Source organism: Platalea leucorodia (genome assembly GCF_965183815.1).
Source record: "Platalea leucorodia genome assembly, chromosome: 8".
In the NCBI taxonomy this organism is placed as follows: Eukaryota; Metazoa; Chordata; class Aves; order Pelecaniformes; family Threskiornithidae; genus Platalea; species Platalea leucorodia.
Genome location: NC_138830.1, coordinates 34210456 through 34231145, shown reverse-complemented (window position 1 = coordinate 34231145; position 20690 = coordinate 34210456). Strand labels below are relative to the sequence as shown.

The window sequence follows — 20690 nt, the reverse complement described above, 5'->3', positions numbered from 1 at the left end:
TCCAGGGATGTGCCATGGGGGGCACGGGGGGCCCCCTCCCCAGCTCCCCCCGGTTCGGGGCCTGGGATCCTTGCCCTGCTTCTTGCCCCCCTCGCTTCCTGCGGGGAGCGGGACAGGGTTCACAGGGACACTCTGTGCCGGCTGCTTTCCCATTAATTGTTATTTTTTAATCCTATTCGCAGCCAGGCGTGCAGCCGCTCAGCTCCTTCCGTCCTCTGGATGCACGCCAGCCTGGAGCTGAAGGGCGGCGGGACGGGGCACCCCCAGCTCCCGGCTGTCCCCAGCCGTCGTCCTCCAGCCCATCCTGGTCCCGAGCCCGGTCCTGGTCCCGCTGCCGGTGACGGTGCTGGTCCCGGTCCCGGCCGGGCGGCGGGATGCAGCCCGGTGCTCCCAGCTCGGTGCTCCCAGCTCGGTGCTCCCAGGCAGAGCCAAGCTGACCCGAGCCGAGCCGGGCTGAGCCGGGCTGGGCCGGGCAGAGCCGGGCAGGTGCCGTGACCGAGGGCTGGTGGCCCCCGCGGCCCCCGCAGCGATCCCGGAGGGTCTCGGAGGGGTCGGTGCGGCGCGACCCGTCCCGGTCCCGCCCCGCTGAGTCACCGCCTGCCCGGGGGGACGGGGCGGGGCGGGCCCGTTTGTCCCGCCGCACCGCGCCGAGCCCAGCCGAGCCCCGCCGGCTGGGCTGCAAGGTGCCGAGCCCGAGCCGAGCCAAGCGGAGCCGAGCCGAGCCGAGCCGAGCTGCAAGGTGCCGAGCCGAGCGGTGCCGAGCCGGGGCAGCGCCCCCAGCCCGACCCGGGTACAGGTACTGGGGGGCGGCGGGGAGCGGCTGAGCCGGGCGGGGGAGGGAGGAGGAGCGGGGAGGTCCAGTGTTCGCTTTCGGGGTCCCAAAGGCCACGGTAAGGGGCGCTGCCTGGCACGCCCTTACTGGGGATACTGGGAGGGGATGCTGCGGGGTCCTCGGTCCGCGCAGGGAGGCGGCAGGGGCAGGAGGCACCCACTGGGTGCGGGGGCGAGCAGTGCCCCTGGCCAGGGGACCGCCGCGGCCCTGGGCATCTGTCACCCCCTGGGGCCAGCCCAGCGGGACTGGGAGGGCACTGGGGCTCTGCGTGGCTGGGACTGGTGCCACTGGGCAGCACCCTGGGGTGCTCCATTGGCCGGCGGGGCAGGGAGCAGCCTGTCTGGATGGAGCTAAGGGGTGCTCCATGGGGGGCTTTGGGATGCACCCTGCTCTGGTAGGTACAGGGACATTTTGCCTCCCTGCATCTGAGCGGTGGGTGCGACACCTCCATCCCAGCAGGGACCGGGGGTCTCTGCTCATGGCCAAGGTGTGAGCTGTCTGGTGAAGCCTCTATGCCTACTAAATGGGGCTCGCCCTTGCCTGCCCTGCTGCCTCTTGCCCCTGCCCTGGAGCCAGGCTGAATTCCCAGGCTGCGGAGCCACGAAGCCCCCTGAGCCACCCAGGACCAGCTGCTCCTGGCTGCTGCTGGCGGCACAGCTGAGCCCCGTGAAGCTGCCAGGTTGGGCTCTGCCTGTGGTCACTGCTTGCCACCCCGAAGGAACCACCAGTGCACCCCGTTCTTCCTCCCTCCTCCTGGCGGAGGCCGCAGCAGCCCCGTGAGACCGCTGGCATGTCTTGACAGGGTGATCTCCCTCCCCTAAAATGCCTGTTGGGGGGATTCCTCCCACAACATCTCAGCTTGCTGCTGCTGGTCCTGGCACGCCGCTGCGGGATGCTCTGGGTGCTCCCTACCTGCAAACTTCCTGAACTACCCCTCCAGAGGGACCAGCAAAAGCCAGCGAGGCCAGCTGGAGAATTGAAATTAAGTCTCCTGGAATAACCTCCTGGCAGCAAGTCCGAATAGCTGTTGAGGAGGGAAGGCAGCCAAAGCTTGTTTCACGGTCTGAGGGCTGCAGTAGCCCCCTTCCAAGCTCCACTGCCAGTGGGGAGCCAGGAGTGTTTCCAAGATGGGTGGGGGGCAAATCCTTTAAGCCCAGGACTGCAGCCACGGTGGGTTTCACCATGCTCCTTGCTGGGTTGCAGCTCCCATGTGAATTAAGCCAAGGCCTAAAAATGCTGCATACTTGGTTGCAGTCCAGCACTTAATCCCATGGCCTGGGGGCTGCTATTCGCAGAACAACAGGTTTGCAAGCAACTGCATGCTGCTGGGATGGGGACTCCCAGGGCTGGCTGTCCCCGCACCTTGCAGTGGCACCCGTGGGTGTCGGAGGGATGTGGTGCTGCAGGGTTTGCAGACAGTGGGCCAAGTGGCTCCCAGCGTGCCAGCACCCACGTGGTACCAGCTGGGCGGCAGCCTGCCGACGCTTGTTTTTGGGAGGGCTCCGACCCACCAACTCCTTTCCCATCAGCTTGCTGACAGCTGGGGTTTGGCAGGGATCTGTGGCCTCTTACCTGGCTCCTTGGGTGCCGCAGCCTTCGCCCCGGCTGTGCTTGGCTTTTCTGCAGATGGGAAAGCCCACCAGGACCAGGTTCGCCCTCGCTGGGGTCCAGGTTGGCTGCTTCCCATGCCAAACCCCAAACGCCTGGGAACCTGATTTGGGGTGGTCCTGGGCTGCTCTGCACTGCCCTGTACATCCCTTCCTCAGCACCCATGGCGTGGGCAAGCGATGGGGACCTTGCTCATGCAGAGGGGGACAAGACCTGAGAGGGGTCGCGGTGTTTTGGAAGCCATTTAAAACCCAGGAAGGTGGTTTAGGTGGAGGGAAGATATAAGCCGACCCGCAGGAGGAGGCCAAGGGGTTTCTTCCGAAGAAGGCTGAGCGGTGGGAGCACACTGTAAGGACAGCTGTCTGTACCCCCTGAGGCTGGTGACGTGGAGTGGGGTGTCGGGGGAGGACAGCCTGCGCTGACTGCTTCGTTCCCATTTCACGGCAGCCCTGAATTCACCGCAGGCATACGTGGTCCTTCACAGACCATTTGCAGCCCCTGCCAAAGCTGCAGGCTTTCCACATGACTGAGCCGGGTGCTGTGTTGCTCAGGCACTGGACGAAGCGCTGATTTAGTTTGCTGTGATATTTGTCTGTGCTGTTTTTAGGAAATGGCAATTTTTTAAAATTTTGAACATTACGACCCAGCTTTAAGCAAAACCTCCATCTCGAGAGCCTCGGATACCAGCGGTCTGCCTGTGCTAGCCTCCCCTTGGCTCTCCCCACGCCTGCTCGGGAAGGGATGGTTGCCAGCAGCGGGTGAAGGACGAATCTGGCAGGGAGCTGTGCCGCTCCTGTGGGAATCTTTATCGGGTCTGGTTTTGTCCTGTTGGCAAAACTCAGCTCGCGGGTGCTGGGTGTTGTGTGCAGCCCCACGGAAAAGCCGATCCCGTGGCACAGGCTTGGTGCAGCTGGGCTGGCGGCATGGCACAGCTGCTGCTCAGCTCCTCGGGCATTAACAAATGCGCTGGGTCGGACCCTGCCACCCACCGGTGACGGGAAAGGCTCACATGCTGATGCCGTGAATAACGTGTGGGCTGACCCCGGCATGCACAGGCCACTGGCCAAGGACAAGGGCACTTTGTGAAGCAGCCGGGTGACCAACACTGGGGCATCCCCTCTGTGGGGGGTCCCTGCCGGGGTACCTGCCTCCTCAGGCCGCTCCAGCCCCAGGGCACATCTTCTGCCGTCTCTACGATGGAGGCCAGCTGTGTAAAGCTGTTCTGCATCTTGGGGAGCCTGTCATGGCTTGCCTTTCTATGCCTCAGTTTCCCCATCCAGTTCCCGAGCCCATGCCTGGGTAACAGGCTGTGCGTGATGAGGGGTGATGTGGGCTTGTTAGCGTCTCGAGGAACAGCTTATTTTTCTAACGGACCTGGAAGGAAAACAGAGATAAAAGCCCCTGGATCTTCCCATTTCCGGTGTTTGTTTGAGGCATCAGAGCATCTTCCCTTGTTCTTGGGAAAAACGTCACATCCAAAAGCCACATGCCACCTCCAAAAGCTTAAATACCTGCTGCCAAGTCACCCAGACAGCACTAAGGTGGTAGTAAACACCAGGCTTTTTTTTTTTTTTTTCCCATTTGCCTCCAGGTTTAGAGGCCACAATATTATTCCTTGGCTTTTCTTTCAGAGATTAGCATGTTCTTTTAATGGGATGATACAATGTGATGCCCGGGGCTGAGCCTCCCACCATGCCGGCGGCGAGGGAGCCTGGTCCAGACTGCATAGCCCCGGTGGTGTCCCCGCCACCTCTTTTTACATCATCTGGCTGATTTTGGGGCCAAACCAGGAGTTTTTCTATGTGTTATTGTTCTTGGAGGAGCTCAGCCCGCACGCTCTGGCTGGGGCAGCGGGTACAGCCATCCTGCCTTGAGGATAATGGAGTGGAGGTAGGGTTGGTGCCGAAGCGGGTCTCTGCTTGGTCACCACAATAACACGGGGCTTTTGAAGACGGGTGACACTGGGCAGATGCCCCAGTGGCAGTGGGGACACGTGGCATCGGTACGGGTACCCAAGGGCAGCGATGCCGCGTGTCCCCACTGCTACCCAGAGATGGGAAGATGACAGGGCAGGATCTGGCCCTGGCGTGGGCTCAGTGCATCCGGCTCCCTCCAGCACTGCTTATCTCTGGCACGGATGGGAACCGTGTTTTCCCGCTGCGAAACCATTTTCGGGGGATTTTCTCTTGCTATTGTTCAGCTCAGGAAACGGCAATCAGCGTCAGGGCGAGTGGGACCATATAGGGCTCGGAGGGGAAATACCAGCTCCCCCACCCACATCCCCGCAGGAATTTCTGGTCCCGGTTGAGTAACGGCTGAAAGAGGCTGATCCTGTCCTCCAACCACCGCAATAAAATCCCACCAGAGCCAGCGCAGTGGGATGGGCTGAAGCCTTGTTGGGATTCAGCATTCCCCATCTGGAGGGGATGCTTTCCTGGCACACCAGCTCTGTGCCATCACGCCACAGTTGGCATTCATGTGCCACTTCGTTGATTTGAATCGATCCAGGTGTTTCCCATCACCACCGGCATTTTGCCACCCCAGATCCGTGCTTTTCAGATACATGTGCATGATTACCAAGTGTGTGGCAAGGCACCAGGATGCCAGCCCCATCCACATCCAGCTATTGCTGCCGAGTCATGCCTGTGTTGTACCCTTCCAGCCCACGCCGGGGAACCTCGTTAGCGCCACACTCAATTATACCCATGGCAGCAGGTTAATTAACTACCCGAAGCCCCTGTCTTCCGGTGATAAACTGCTGCAAGAAGCAGACAGGGAGGGATGGCAAGCAGCCTGTGCCAGTGCAGGATGTGCCCTGGATCTGTGCTGGCTGGAGAAACATGTGCTGGTGGGAGAAACCTGCTAACAGGGATGCTGAGTTTTCAAGCAAGCAGTTTTCCCCCAGCTTTCCTATCTGATGACCCTTGGGTGCCTGGGAGAGCTCACGAGCTTTTGCAGGTGATGCTGGTGGGTGCCCTGGCACCTGCCTGCAGCACACAAAACAGGATTTGGCCACTCGGTGGGTTTCAAGGAGGATGCTTTGAGAGCGGCACAGGAGCGGGATGCAGCGGTGGCAAACCAGATGCCAGCTTGGCTTTGGGCATTGGCAAGTGTTTGGCTCTGCCAGCCAGTCCGGGAGCCCCTGCTGATGCTGTTGCACCATGGGGGGACTTCTGCTTGTTGCCAGACCCTGGCAGAATGGGTCCCACCAGCCTCGACCTATTGCTGGGGTGACAGCAGGGCAAGGAGCAGGCAAAGCTCGGTGCGTCCCAGCAGCACTGGAGATGCAGTTCATGGTGTGAGGAAGGCAGAAAGCGTGATGGGCAGGGCTGCAGGTGTGAAAGCTGCGGCTCGGTGGAGCGCATGGGTGTGGCAGCACCCTAGGGTGCTCTGCACTGGCCTGGGTGCAGGTTACAGGAGCCCCGGCTGCATATAAAGACAAAGAAAAGGGGGGTGGAGCAGAGTGCAGGATGAAGGGATGGGGAAAGGGGACACAGAGGATGTTGCCTGGCTGGTCTCAAGGGGCAGAAGGGGTTTTCGCAGCTGCAGTTGCTGCATCGGCATTGCTGGGGTGAGCCCTGGAGAGCCCATTTCTGCTGAGCTGAAACGATGGAGCGGTTTGCAATGTGCCTGGCTCCTCGGCTAATCTGCAGGAGCTGAAAGCACCCAAGAAAGTAATTTTAGGGCTGGCAAATTAGGAAACCACTGTTTCTTTCTATTCCTATCGCTTGTGATAAGAAGCCAAGGCCCGAACTGAGATGTGAAGCAGGGAGCGGAAGAGGGGACCCCCCCTGTGCTGAATCGTTGGCGGTTGACACCTGTACCGGCATGGTGGGGCACCTTCGGGGACCCGGCTGCCGGACTGCCCGCCCCCCCCCGCCTTCCAGCCCGCTGCCTGGCAGGATGCCCAGTGCTCGTGGCTCCTCCTGGTGGCAGAGGCACCAGGGAACCAGCCGTGACACTGGCCAGTGTCCCACCAGCACAGTCTTTGCTCTCCATCCCGTGACCCCATGGTATGGGTGACACCTAAATACTCACGTGGCCCCTTTCCTTTGTACCCTTCCAGGCTCTGCTTTCTCCTCAGAGGCCAAACCAAAGCTGCCTGGGATGAAAGTCCTCCTTCTGCTCCTTCTCTCCCCGCTCCAAGGTAGGCTGTCCCCAGCCATGTCCTGCCCTGGGCCTGTGGGCCAGGTTTGGGCTGCTGGATGTAATTGGCAGCCCGAAAAAATTGGCTGAGGGGCACCAAGGCGCGTTTGCAGCCATGGCTTCCACAGAGGTGAAATGTCTCACGGACTGACGTGCCTCTGGTGGGGTCTGCGGGGCAGGATGAGTCTTTTCCAGAGTAAGGAGATGGTCTCCATCCATCCCTTTTGGAGATGGAGAGCTTCTCTGTTAGTCTCTGCTGATGCACGTGGTGGCACCTAGGAGAGGGTGGCACCAAGACATGGGAAGTCCTACCACCCCAGGAGCCTCTGCTCCCCAGCAAACCCTCCCAGCATGGCCACGGGGATGTCAGGGAGGTGGCTGATGTCACGCAGCCCATCCAGGACGGGGTCGAGATGTCTGGGGCAGAGACCCTGGCGTGCCACATGCGATAGCTGCTGTGGGGGTGCAGTGTTTGCTGGGGGTGGCTGCCCCTCCAGCTAAACTGGCATCTCCGTGTGCTTCTGCAACGCAGGGGTGGGAGCCAGTGGCCACTGGGAAGAGGACTTCCGCTTCTGCGGTGACCGAAACCAGACCCAGAACAGCTCTGTCATCTACGAGCATGGCCCTGCCACCATCTCCATCGAGAACACTATCCAGGCACTGATAATAAAAAGGCCCTTTTTGCCAAGCAGGAGAAACTCTTACTACAAGTACAGCTTGCCCCCTGCTTTAGGCAGGTACCGCTTCTGCATCTACTTGTTCAAGGCCAACAGGACCCTGAGGCTGGCGTATGGGAAGCAGAGCTTCCTCCTGGGTGGGGACCCATCCAGCAGCATTACCCGGGGGAAGGAGAGTCAGAAGACTGAAAGAACCAGCACCTCCATCTTCAACGTGTCCTACATCTCAAGGGGCGGGAAGAACACCTCTGCTGACAGTCTGTCTGAATACTTCTTCCGTGGTAAAGGCAATTCAACGTTACTTTAATGAAAAAAAGGGTTCATTTAATCCCCAGCCCATTCTTTAGCCATCGGCAGAGCATTGGTGGTGTCCCAGTATGTGCTACAGCATGATGATGTGGAGACACAGCTGAAGGGTGATTAAAGGGGACACAGGTTTGTTTGAAGCAGCCCCAGGGCAGCCCCTGGTACCCAGGCTCCCTAAAGATGAAGATGGAGATTTTCAAGTGTTTTACCCCCTAAGATCCTGGGAAATCATGGGCTTAGTAGAGGTCTCCAAGGGTCTGGTCTGCACTGCTAGGCACCTAGCTAGCCTCAGCCAGCCTGGTCCTGATGGTCTTGGTGGGAGCCGAGCTCCAGGAGGCAGGAGAAGCCCTCTGGGTTGGGGTCTCCATCAGCTCCCCGGGCTTGAGGTCACCTTGAAGCCCTCTGCTTTCTGCTCCCACCAGAGCTGTGCCCGCTTGGTTCAGGGCATGGGGAAGCCGGCTCTGTCTGTGCACCTCACAGCGTTTCCTTTCATGTGCCTGTCAGCCTCTCCAGAGAGCATGCCCATCTGGGAGCAAGATGTGGAGGACCAGCTCACTGCCTTGGACAGCCTCATTGCCCAGCCCTCAGTGCTGGCCACAGGAGCCACGGAGCAGCAGATGCTTCGGCGGTGAGTTCCTGGCTTGTGCTGTTCCCACTGCCACTGGTGCAGTGCCCACTGCATCCTGCTCACTGCACCCCTTCCCCGACAGCAAACTTGGGGAGCTGGAGAAGATGCTGGCCAAGGTGGAGCTCGAAGGGCAGAATCAGACCTTTGGAAAGGCCACTGTGCACGCGACCGTCCTGAGGGTCCAGCCCACTCGGGCTCCTCGGCACCTGGCCTTTGCTTCCCAAAGAGAGGTGGGTCCTAGGGAGCCTGCCCTGGTGGTCTTGGTCCACCAGCACCCTTTCCCAACCTCTCTCCTGATGAGTCTGTCCTTGCAGGAGGGTGGAGAGGTCCATGGGTTCACGGTGGACCTGCCGAGCAGCCTGTTCGTGATGGTGAATGAGAGGGAGGAGGTGGTGGAGCACAGGGTGCTCCTCATGGACATCAACAGCCAGACCATGTTCCAGGTAATGCCCACACACACGGCATGGTGGGCTGTGCCTGCCATGCCAGGGGCTCTGGCGGTACAGGGCAGCAGGGATGCTTCCCAGACCAGGGTGCCGGTGCTCGCTCGGAGAAGATGCTTCAAAGATGAGCTAGAAGCTCGACAGGGAAAGAGGCATGGGACCTCCTTCTTGGGGACTCTCACCAGCTTCATGCCCAGAAGCAATCTCTTCCCATACTGCCATTGCCTCCTCTTCTCCCACAGGATGAAAACAGCAGCCACATCCTGGGTGACAAGGTGATCAGCATCTCCCTGGTGGACATGGTGGTGGCCAACCTCTCCGATCCAGTGGTCCTCACTTTCTTCCACGACCAGCTGCCGGTAGGTGGGGAAACAGCCTCATTGAACCTGGTCCCACCAGGAATGGAGGGGCAAGGAGGGCTCAGGCCCTGCCAGCTTAGATAGTGGTCACAATCCAGCAGGTCCGTGCCCTTGGCCTGCCTGTACAGGGTCTGCTACGTCTTCCAGAGCTGTATGATGATCATGGCTTCACTGTGCACTGGTGGTGGCACTGCCTGCTCCTGTCCAGGAGATGGTGCTTTGCAGATGTGTCGTCTCCAGCACGATCTCCAGGGCTGGGGGACCCTTTGAGTTAACAATCCCTTGGCTCATTCATGGCCCTGTCAGGCGCCTGCTCAAAGGCGAACTCCTTGTTTGAAAAAGGGGTCCTGGGAGCAAGTATCTGCTCCGTGAGCTGCCAAGAAAATGGTCTCTGCCTGGAGCCCGCTCCCATGATACGGGATGGTTTGTCTCCTGAGACCATCTCGCCTCCTGCCCCATGTTCTTCCCTATCAAATGTGCTGGCTGGGCAACAAATCCACAGCTGCATCCTGATCAGGGCGCGTGGTTTTGTCATTGCAGAGGAATGTGACCCCACTGTGCGTCTTCTGGCAGGAGGACACCACTGGTGAGTGCTCCTGCACTTGGGTGTGAAGCCACGTGCTGCCTTTGCTCCTTTTGCAGGGTACCACAGACATGCTGGTAGGAGTAAAAGTCGCTCTGCACCTCCCTTCCTCGCTCCAGCTCCATAAACCTTTCCCATGGGGTTGATTTCAGGTTCTCCCCTCCATAGCTCACCAAAGAGCTTTCTCCCTCCCTAGGGATGGGTCCTGGTGCTGAGGGTGCTATCTGAGTGTGTGTGCTTGGCATGGGACAAGCTGGGACCCCCACTTTTGTCCTCCCCCCTGCCGTGGACACCTTGCCTTGAAAATCCACAAACCCGAAGCAGATGTTCCTGCTGCTCACCAGACGCTCTCCCTTTCTCTTGCGCAGCCAGCTCTGGGAGCTGGGACAGCTATGGTTGTACAACGGTGACGGCGAGCAGCCAGACGGACTGCAGATGCAACCACCTCACCTACTTTGCTGTGCTAATGGTGGGTAGTGCCTTCCTGCAGCTCTCTGCATTGTTCCCACTGGCTGTTTTTCCTCACCGTCTCTTGTTCCTCCTGCTCCTCAGGTATCTTCCCCGGAGATCACCTACGTACACAGGGATTACCTGAGTATCATAACCTACATCGGCTGCCTGATCTCAGCTTTGGCATCCATTTGCACTATCTTCTTCCTCTACTTCAGGTATGGTCTGACAGGTCACCTCACGCTCCCTGTCTGTGTCCTGTCCATTGCCACTACACCCGGGTAGGTGCAAGATCTCCAAACACAGTTAGTGGCCTGGCTAGAAGCATAATGAAGGAGCCATGCTTGAAGAAAGCAGAATTCTCCTCTCCAGAAACCACCGCCTTGGTCAGGTCTCCCACAAGGCACTCGAAAACACCAGCTGTTTCCAATGATTTTGAAAAATCAGCTTGGTGGTTGTTATGGATCCGGCAAGCAGAAGCCTGCAAAGATCTTTTCAAGGGCCCAGTGGAGAACATGAGTGTCTTTTCCTGAGTCATGTCATTGATCCTACATGGATGATTCAGAGCTGAAATGATGTCGCTGCCTACCCGCCATGGCCAAGACCTGAAATGCAGGGTCAGCTGCAGGGACCTGAATTTGCACATGTAACGGGTGGTCCCACCCGTGGGGTTAGGCTCTCAGCCCCTGACACCACCAGAGGGTCTTCTGGCTCTTCTGGCAGGGGCAGGTTGCCCCATGCAGAGTTGTGGGGTGTTGTGGGACACCAAGGATGCTGGCCAGGCACGGTGGTGAGGTCTCCCCACTCCTCGCTTCTCCAGAAGCAAGCAGCGAGACCATATCATGAGCATGCACATCCACATGAACCTGCTGGGCGCCATCTTCCTCCTGGATGTCACCTTCCTCATCTCCGAGCACTTGGCTTCCAGCAGCAGCGAGGCAGTCTGCAGAGCCGGGGGGCTGTTCCTGCACTTCTCCCTCCTGAGCTGCCTCGCCTGGATGGGCATTGAGGGCTACAACCTCTACCGGCTTGTGATCGAAGTCTTCAATGCCTACCATGACCACTTCCTCCTCAAGCTCTGCCTGGTGGGCTGGGGTGAGCATGGGGGAGGCAGAGATGCCCTTGAGGACATGGGCAACGGGGGTGGAGGGGCACCCGAGTAGGCCTTTCCCACCATCTATGGTGCCTGGATGGGGATGGAGATGTAGCTGTGGGGGAGCAGATGTCTGAGAGCAGAGGGATCTCTCTTGAGAGGCTTGGTGGAGAAGGAGACTCGGTGGCTGAGAGCAGAAGCTGGTGCTAGAGCAAGGGTGGGTCACCCTGGGGGTCACCCAGTGAGGGAGGCATGTGAGAGCCACTGCTTGGAGTCTTTAAATAGTAATGGGATCCTCTCTTTCTGAAAGAAGCATCCAGGACAGCCCAGAGAGATGGGCTTGATGCAGGAAGCACCCATGCATCTCTGCCATGCTTTGGGCTGGAGGCCATGGTAGGAAGATCTCATGATCATTTGTGGCCTAAAATTCCACAGCCCTAGGAAACCCCTGGCTGGGGTTGGTGCAGCACAGCTCACTCCTGGGCTGGGGCTTTCGCCAGGTGTCTTTGTTGCATGCTCCATCCTTGGTTCCCCCCTGGGAGGGAGGATGTTGGTTTGTAAATCTATATGGGGAGAAAGGGGCAACAAATGCTTCCAGAAGGACCAAGGCACAGGGACTGGGGTGGCTGCTTCACTCTGTTCTTGCCACCCAGGACTCCCCTTCTTCTGCGTGACACTGATCTTCCTGACTAGCTTGACGAACTACGGCCCCGTCTCTATTCCTGTCTATGAATCTGTTGGTGGCAAATCCACCAACGCAACCATGTAAGTCAGTCGTGGGAAATGGGTTGGCTGGTCCCTGGTCTTAGATAAAGTCAACTGGCTAAACCTTCACTGTGTCCTACAGATTTTCCTTAGCCCACCTGTGGCTTTTCTGGGGCTTTGTGCAGGGTGGTGGTGGGGGATCCTCCCTTCCTGTTTAACTAAGCTGGGTGCTGAGTTTGCACCACACCTTTGTGCTTCCCCCAACCCCTCCAACTCATGTCCCTGTGGGATGACATAGCATAACCCTCTGCCCTTTCTCCTCCTTCCAGATGCTGGATCACAAGCCCCCTGATCCATAACATTGTGAACCTGGGTTTGTTCAGCCTGGTGTTCCTCTTTAACTTGGTCATGCTGGGGGCCATGATCCGGGAGATCCTCCGGCAGAACAAGAAAGGCCACAAGCTCAAGCATGTCCTAGCCCTCTTTGGGCTGAGCATCCTGCTGGGCATCCCCTGGGCACTGGTCTTCTTCTCCTTCACCTCCGGTGTCTTCCGCCTTGTCTCCCTCTACATCTTCACCATCATCAACTCCCTCCAAGGTGAGCCTGGGATGCCAGGCTACTCCAAAGGGCACCAGGGGTTTCATGGGGTATTGGTGGGGTATTGGTGGGGTGGTGATGGGGTGTGAGAGGAGCCGTCCCCTGGCAGGCTGGCTGGCTCGCTCTCGACTGCTGTTGGTCCTCAGAGGGGGTTCACCTGCCCTTCTTTCCCTTTGGGTGTCAGTCTCTTTTCCTGAGTGATAGGACGAGAGGAAACGGCCTCAAGTTGCGCTAGGGAGGTTTAGATTGGATATCAGGAAAAATGTCTTCACTGAAAGGGTGGTCAAGCACTGGAACAGGTTGCCCGGGGAAGTGGTTGAGTCACCATCCCTGGAGGTATTTAACAGACATGTAGACATGGTGCTTAGGGACATGGTTTAGTGGTGGACTTGGCAGTGTTAGGTTTACGGTTGGAGTGGATGATCTTAAAGGCCTTTTGCAACCTAAATGATTCTATGATTCCTCCCTCCTGTCCCAGGTTTCCTCATCTTCCTCTGGTACTGGACCATGGTGCTGCAGGCGAGAAAGTCCCCTGACTCGCAGAGCAGCTCCGACAGTGTCAAACTGCAGCCCAACAGCACCCAGTGCCACCTCGGCTGAGCCCTGCGATGGCCGTGCTGCACCGTGCCAGGGCCCCCCGTGTGGAGGATGGCCGCGGGAAGGACTGACACTGTCCGCTTTGCTACCACACCTGCCTCGTAGGGCTGCTAGGAGCCCAGGGACCCACAGTGGGGCTGGCCACCCCTCGCCCCTTGCCTCTGCCGGCCCCCTCCCGAATTTTCCCACCCACTGCATCCCGGTGGGCAGCGGTGCATCCCTTGGATTGGCATCCTTGGAGCAGGAGGGAGGGATGGTTGCCTGGGCAACGAGGGCTGCAGAAACCAGAAGGGACAGGGACAGTGTTGTCAGTGCCTCCGGATGTCCCCTCCCGTGCCCTGAGGCCAGGGATGAAGGGTAGGAAAGGCCCCATCTTCAGCCCTTGGTGGTGGTCACCAAGAGGGTCCTTCCCCAGTGAAGACAGAATAACTCTGCCCCTGCAACACCCTCTAGCAGCTGAAATAATCTATTTTTGTTATTTTGTTGAATGTATATTTTTGGATGGTGTAGAAGTTTAATGAGCGTGCCTGCACACCAGACTTGTGCCCATTAAAGTTGTTCCTGCTCGAAGCGTGCCTTCCTGGGGTCTCTCTGCTGGGTGCGTTTGTGGGCTCTCCAATGGGATCCATCCCTTGGCTTGGGTTGTCCCATCCCCAGGGCAGGATCCAGTGTTTCACCCTGTAGGATCCTTCAGAGCTGGGACAAGTAACGGCGCTCCCAGCAGAGCACTGGCAGCCCGGTGCCATAGGGGTCGGGCTGATGGAGGGGGATGCCATGGTTCGGGAAACTGCTGCAGTCTTTGGGGACCTTTACTACCCAGTGAAAAGGGAGGCTGGTGGAAGATGGGAATCTGAAGAGGGAGGCTTCGCAGGATGGGAATCGCCTCCCTCAGTGGCTGCGGGGCCATGGAGAGCGCAGCTCTCCTGGCTGTGCTGCTTGCAAACGCAGTACTGCATCTCCCAACTCACCGGTTCCCCTTCTGGATGGTGCTCCACTTGTGGCTCATCCCCCTCTGCCTGTTTCCCAGCTCCCAGCCGGGGCAGGGCAGCCTTCCTGGGAAGTGGATCTTTCATCCCCGGCAGCTTGTGGTGATGCCTGGCAGCGCAGCCAGTTTGGGAGACAGATGCCCTGACACATTGCTGGGTTGGTGAGGGGCATCGGCCAAGGATTTGGCAGGACGGGGGGAGAAGGGGAAGGAAAAAAGCCCTGAGTCAGCTGGGGGAAGCAGCCAAGGGGGAAACGATGTGGCTGTAACCGTTATCGCTGTTGCTGTGAGCTGGGGCAGGAGGTCACTTGCCAACCCACAGGAAGGTGCGAGGGTTCGCAAAAAGGAAATGAGGACATGGCTGTTGCCTCAGGAGCAGCCACAAGCCCCGGGGGAGCCCAGGGAGGAGCAGAGTTGCTGGGACGAGGGGAGCAGAGTGTCATGGGATGGCCAGGGGTGGCCAGGAAACCCCACAAAGCAGCATGAACCTGCTTCTGGGCACTGTCCTGCTGCTTCTGGTGCTGCCCGGTGAGTGGCGGGTGAGGGGGATGCGGGCACCCCTGGCTTGGGGTATGTGTGGGCTTGGGGGGTATATTTTCCCTTGGGGAAGTGTTGACCCAAAGATCATGGTGGGGTTTTGCCCTGAAATGTGGCCAGGCCAGAAGGGAGTGTCCCCCCCTAGGATGTGCAGAGAGCTGGCAGAGGCAGGCGGAGCTGGGGGCTTTGCTGCTGGGGACTGTTTTAAAACCTGGGACCAGCAGCCCAGGGTCTCTTCTGCAAGTCACCCTGGGGGGGCTGGATGCAGTGACGTGTCAATGCAGGCATGGTGGCTTTGCCTTCACCAGCCCTGATGGCTGTCCAGTTGCTTTTTGAAGCCCATGTAACTGTAGGGCTGCTCCTTTTGAACCTAGTAGCTGCCAGATTCTCCTTCCTCCCTCTTCCCCTCTGGGCAGGAGGAGGACTGACCCTAGATTTTGGGGTTTTCACCCCACTTCCCCATGTGGTCTTCTTCCAGATGCTGCTGGGGGACAAGACAGCTGTGCTGGTGAGTGGTCCCCCCCATCCCTGCCCTTGCCGTGGTGCCCGCCCAGTGCCACGGCACCCAGCAGTCACCCTGCTCCCCTCCTCCCCAGCCCTGAGGCGGGGTGACAGGCACCACCAGTGCTGTGACATGGTGGAGTCGGAGGAGCAAGGCAACAGGACCCTCAGCCCCGACTTGCCCCAGCGCTGCCCGGAGCTGGGACACTCTGGCAGCTCCGCTTGTGCCTGCCTGCGGGAGCGCTGGCTCAGGTAGTGGGCAGGGGTGGCCACGGTGGGGTTTGGGGGCTCAGCCCCCTGCGTCCACCGGTCCCACAGCCCTCCTGCCCTGCAGGCTGCTGCAGTCAGCAGGGCTGGCGCTGCACAGTGGGCTGGCCGGGCTGAAGGTGCTGCTCCTGAACGTCAGCAGGGCTGTCACCCGTGATGTCCTCATCACCTTTTCCCCCACGGAGGTGAGATGCGCCCCTCTCCCTTGCTTGGGAGGTCCTGTGCCTTGCAAGCATTCCTCAGCCCCTGCCCAGGGGTTTGGCATGCCATGGCGTGCTCTTCCTCCACCCTGCTCCACGGTTGCATCATGGACCCACGTCAGCTTAGCATCCCTTGGCAAGGAGTCACGTGAAATGGTGCTTGGGAGGGAAGAGCCCTCCCTGAGGAGCTGTCCCAGCAGTAGGCAGGTAGTCAGGGGGAGGGAGAGGAAGAAGAGGAGGAGGAATGTGTGGGACCCTGTGCCTCCTGCCCACTCCCGGGCCGTCCCACTCTCTGGATGTCTCAGGGGACCATGTCCCATGGGGTAATGGTGGGCTGGAGCTCTCCTGGGAGCTGGTCCCAGATCTGCCGCTTTGCTGCTAGGTGCTGGGGATGAGGTTCTCCCCTTCTGCTCTCGGGGCTTCTGCTGATGTTGCTGAGCAAAATCCGCTTGGGCAGGGCTGAATTTGTGCCTGGAGCAAGGTTGGTGGGTCTCGAGCACAGAGGTGATGCTGCCAGCAAGCAACCCCCCCACCGCTGTTTGCTGCTGCAGGGCCCTAGGATGCTGAACGTGACGGAGAAGGGGAAGGCAGGCAAGATCCAGCTTCCCAGGGAGATATTCCGGTCCCTGAGCAGCCGGACAGTGCGTGTGGTGGTGACAGTCCTCAACATCCAGCAGCTTGGCATGTTCAAGGTACGGGCTGGCATTGCTGGCATCCCTCTGGCTACTGGCACTTGTTACCTGCCAGCTCGGCTCAGCAGTGTTGCTCCCATGCAGGAGGTCAACCAGACAGGGCAGGTCCTGGACGACACTGTGGTGGGCATCATGGTGGGAGAGACAAGCATCTCTGGGCTGCAGGACCCTGTGCAGCTCACCTTTGCCCACAGGCAGCTGCCCCATGTAAGTCAGCTGTGCCCTCCCTCCATCTCTCCAGTGCCCCTCACTGTGACATCAGCTGATGCTGCTCTCTCTCCTTGCAGGACATCACCTCACAATGTGTCTTCTGGGATCCCAGCAAAGGTATAGTCCTCGGCAGGGCTGGGTGCAGGGCTGGGTGCGGGTGCTGTGCCCCACACTCATGGCTGTCACCCTGTGCCGGTTGCAGGGCAGGCAGGAGGCTGGAGAAGCAGTGGATGTGTCACGCAGCCCAAGGACAAGACGACAGTCTGCTCCTGCAACCATCTCACCTTCTTCACCCTCCTCCTGGTGACAATCCCACTCCCCACAGCTCCTGCTCATACTCCAGCTGTGCTGCCTGCCCCACCTTGGTGGCCCCTTGGGTGTCATGAGTAGCTGCACAGGGACAGTTACAGCTGCTCCCAGGCAAGCCCAGGTCCCAAAATCAAGCCCAGCCCCAGCTTAGGAGGGCAGCAGCAGCTCAGCAGAGTGGGTACAGGGTGGAAACAGCCCCCAGCCTAGTGCAGGCTCTGAAGCAGTGAGGCTTGGGGTCCCATCCGCTAGTGGAGGCTCCCAGAAGGGTCCTCATGGTGGTCCACTATAGCCTTCACTCGTCCCTCACCCCACCCCAGGGAGCCTCTCCTCTGAGCCACCACTGCCCCACTCCCCCCAGAGACCTTCTGGGGGGACAGACCGGGGGCTTGTGTGGGGTCCCTGCAGCAGCCCACCAGGGTTATCAGCCCCAGGGCTCTGGTAGCTGCAGTTGGGTTTTCTAGGTTGGTCCAGGGCCTGTCTAACCCAATGTGTGCATGTTTGGCAGAATCCAGCTCTGGACAGATCCACGGCACAACCCTTGATGGCTGTTGCCACTGCTGGCTGCGGGGTAGCCATGGCTTTCTCCATCTTCACCATTGCCTTCTGCATCTTCTTAAGGTAGATGTGGCAGCAGCTCACTGGGGACTCCTCAGGCTGGGAGAGATGTGGGGCAATTCGGGTGCCTCTGCATGAACCTGCTGCAATACGGCATGGGGCCCCGCTCAGCTGCGATCCCCATCTTTTCTGCTCCTTCTGGGGATGCTCAGGTGCAGGTTCAGGTCCGAGGAGACCCTCTGCATCAACCTGGGGCTGCACATGAACCTCGTGGGCAGCCTGCTCCTCCTCAACCTGGCCTTCCTGCTCAATAGCGGGCTCTCCGGTGGGACCCAGCTGGGGACCTGCAAGGTCCTGGGGGGGTTCACCCACTACTGCCTGCTCTGCTGTTTCACCTGGATGGTGCTGGAGGGCTGTCACCTCTACCTCCTCTTCGTCAAGGTCCTTGGCACCTACATCCGCCACTACCTGGCGAAGCTGTGCCTGGTTGGCTGGGGTGAGTACCACCAGCTTGGGCGAAAGCTGCGGGGAGAGGGGGGCAGTGGGTACAACTGGAGGGGGAACAGGGTGATGCAGTGATGGGCAGAGAGTGAGCGAGCCCCCGTCCTGCCCACAGCTCTTCCAAATGCCATCAGGGCTGGGAAGTACTTTATATGTGCTCAGCGCACCAAATTCAGGGCAGCACCTGCAGGCACCCTCCATCCCACTGAGGACCAACCTCCTGCTCATCAAGCAGGTGGTATCTTCGGGGGTCTTCGTTCCCCCGTTGTCAGCCCTCCATGGAACCTTGGGGGGGCACCAGAGCAGATGATCCTGCAGAGAGGTTAGGGGACACCTCGAGCCCCGCCGCCCAGCGCTGTCCTTCCCTCTCCACATCATGTCCCAGCGGCAATCTTTGTGCCCCCAGCACTTGTGCAACCTCAGCGGGCCCCTAAGCCCCATCTTCCCTGAGGCTGGCACATCCAGGGACATGCAGAGATCCCAAGCTGACCACCTTGCCCACCGCTTGCCTTTCTGGCCTCCTCCACGTGTCTCCCTTGTTCTTCCAGGCTTCCCCATTCTCGTGGTGGGGGTGGCAGGAGCCATCGACAGCTACGGAAAATACGGGATCCAGACCACGGACCAGGAGGTCATAGTCCACCTGTGCGTGCACCACCGCCCACAGGGCTTAGGTGGCCCTTTGGCATGGGGAGTGGTAACTTGGTCCTGCTGGGAGTGGGGCGGGGCGGGGAGCTTTACACTGTGCTTCTGCTTCCCTAACTGTGATTACAACACAGCAGCTACAGCCATGGTAACCACCACCATCACCACCTCTTGTGCCGAGCCTCCTCGGTCATGCTTGCAGGCCTCCAGGTCATGGAGGGACATCCAAGGTCTACCTGGAGCTTCCCCAGGCTCCCTCCCAGCTGAGCAACATGAGGGCAGCGGATCCACACCACTGTCCCCCCTGCTTCACCCTGGCCTTGGAAACCCCACCAGCACAAGGGTGTCCCTGCATCCCCAAACACATCCCCCTGGGGATGCTCCCATGGGTGCTGCTGGGGCTAGCAGAACCACTGGAGGCACCATGGTTGTCTCTTTTCAGGTGCTGGATCACTTCCAAACATCTCCTGGTCCACTACATCACCAACTGCGGTTACTTTGGCCTCATCTTCCTCTTCAACATGGCTGTCTTCGGGGTGGTGACTCGGAAGAGCTGCTGCCTGCAGCATACAGGGGCAGTGCAGGGAGACCGCAAGGCCTGGAAGGTGGCCCTGGTGGCGGTGGGACTCTTCTGCCTTCTGGGAGCCACCTGGGCCCTTGTGTTCCTCACTTACGGCACCTCCTCTGCGCCCATGCTCTACCTCTTCACCATCCTCAACTCTCTCCAAGGTCAGAGCTGGCTCCGAGCTGGGCTCCCTGGGCTCAGGTGGGGAAGATGGAGGAGGCAGGAGCCACCGTGGCAGTTGTGTTGACCAGGGGTCCCAAGGCACCAGCATCTTCCCAGCACTGTCACGCCCTTCCCTTTGGCATGGCATGTCAAGCAGCAGGTCCCAGCCACCGGCATGGAGCTGGTCATGGCTCCCGACCACGTCCACTCCACCGGGGGTGGTTTTCCTCCAAGGCAGCCATTCCTTAGCAGAGGAACAGGGACATTATCCACCCAGGGCACGTCCCAGCCAAATGGCTCACCTGAAGCCGGAGGAGACCCTCCTGCAGGAGCAGAAGCGAGCTGGGGAAACCCCCTGGAAGTGGCAGAGAAGTGCTGGCAGCATCCTGGCAGGATGCTTCCCACCATCTGCTGCTGCTGCTGAGTGTCTGCTTTCCTTTCCCTGCAGGAATCTTCATATTCATCTGGCTGGTTGTCCTCTATTACCCGAAGACAAAGGAGATGGCTGGCTCCCTCTCCCACATCATCAGACATGACAAAAACACCACAGTCTCCCAGGACTGACTAGACCTCCCTCCCTGCTTGCACGTGCACCTGCTAAGAACAAGCTTCGATCCCAACGGGTGCAGCTTCCCCACGGAGGACGAGGGCTCAGTTTACCATGCCTCGGTTTACCCTTCAGTGGGCATGATCCACCTTAGCAGGGCTCTTTGCTTCAGCCCTTTCATTCCTAGTGGCCTGCCTTGAGCAAGGAGCTCTGGAGATGTCCCTTCTGCCAAAGTGCCTCCAGGCTGCAGCTTCCCCATGGTCTTAAACTGCCCCCGATCTCATTCCCCAGGGGCTCTTGTGGGGGTGAGGAGGGAGCCCACAAACTGCCTGCCTTCAGCCAGGATGGAGCCATCCCCGTCTTTGCTAGACATGGTCTTTGGTGCTGGACCAGCCCAGCAGTGGGTTTTCCTGCTGTTGGAGATGGGAGGATTGAATCGCTCCAGCGCAGATTCAGGAGGTTCAGGTCTGAGAATTAGCAAAAAAAGAGAAATCCCACAAGCTTCTTTCTTTGCAATACGTCTTCTCCAAACGGACCAGGACTGAGCTCTTTGGGCAGGGATCTGCTGTATGTCCCTCCTGCAAAACACCCTCTGGGGCCAGCAACAATTTCTGTGAGGACACCGTGCTTCAGCCGAATGTACACACGCAGCCCTGTTGCAGGGAAAACACACATCTCCTCATCTATGTTTTAAGTATTAGATCTCTGCCAGCTGTCTGAGCGCTATGGACTTAGTCTTTGATGCTTACAATATTATTTGTTATTTGCTTTATATTAAGGATGTATTGATGGGCAAAAATCTTGCTGGGAATTTGTCATCATTCAGAAGGAAGAAATCTGTATGGATAGGTATATATATACACATGCACGTGTGCGCACGCACAGAGCAGCCCCTTCGCTGTTAATGCTGCATCTGTGTCACACAGAACCATACAAAGTCCAGCTTTGGTGGGCAAATATCTGGTGTGGGTACCTCCATCTCCCCACGCACC

At 59.1% G+C, this 20690-nt stretch overlaps 2 protein-coding genes across 3 annotated transcripts; both read left to right on the top strand.

The window, feature by feature from the left end:
* The first annotated feature begins 293 nt into the window (after window positions 1–293).
* On the top strand, window positions 294–13589 carry ADGRG1 (adhesion G protein-coupled receptor G1). 2 transcript variants are annotated; one of them, XM_082320697.1, is made up of 14 exons: window positions 294–790; window positions 6507–6587; window positions 7119–7544; window positions 8074–8197; window positions 8280–8427; window positions 8512–8640; window positions 8883–8999; window positions 9540–9585; window positions 9951–10051; window positions 10135–10250; window positions 10853–11127; window positions 11779–11890; window positions 12160–12428; window positions 12907–13589. In XM_082320697.1, exons 2-14 carry the CDS (start codon window positions 6548–6550, stop codon window positions 13026–13028), a joined length of 2025 nt encoding a protein of 674 aa, XP_082176823.1. In that variant the 5' UTR covers window positions 294–790; window positions 6507–6547; the 3' UTR covers window positions 13029–13589. The 2 variants fall into 2 exon arrangements, with proteins under 2 accessions (XP_082176823.1, XP_082176822.1); XM_082320696.1 differs by having other exon boundaries at window positions 294–796.
* A 788-nt stretch (window positions 13590–14377) lies between these two features.
* ADGRG3 (adhesion G protein-coupled receptor G3) lies at window positions 14378–20472 on the top strand. Its single transcript, XM_082319155.1, has 13 exons — window positions 14378–14538; window positions 15026–15055; window positions 15144–15300; window positions 15383–15500; window positions 16067–16207; window positions 16292–16414; window positions 16495–16534; window positions 16620–16720; window positions 17232–17344; window positions 17494–17777; window positions 18331–18424; window positions 18867–19153; window positions 19600–20472. Exons 1-13 carry the CDS (start codon window positions 14457–14459, stop codon window positions 19713–19715), a joined length of 1686 nt encoding a protein of 561 aa, XP_082175281.1. The 5' UTR covers window positions 14378–14456; the 3' UTR covers window positions 19716–20472.
* Window positions 20473–20690: the final 218 nt, after the last annotated feature.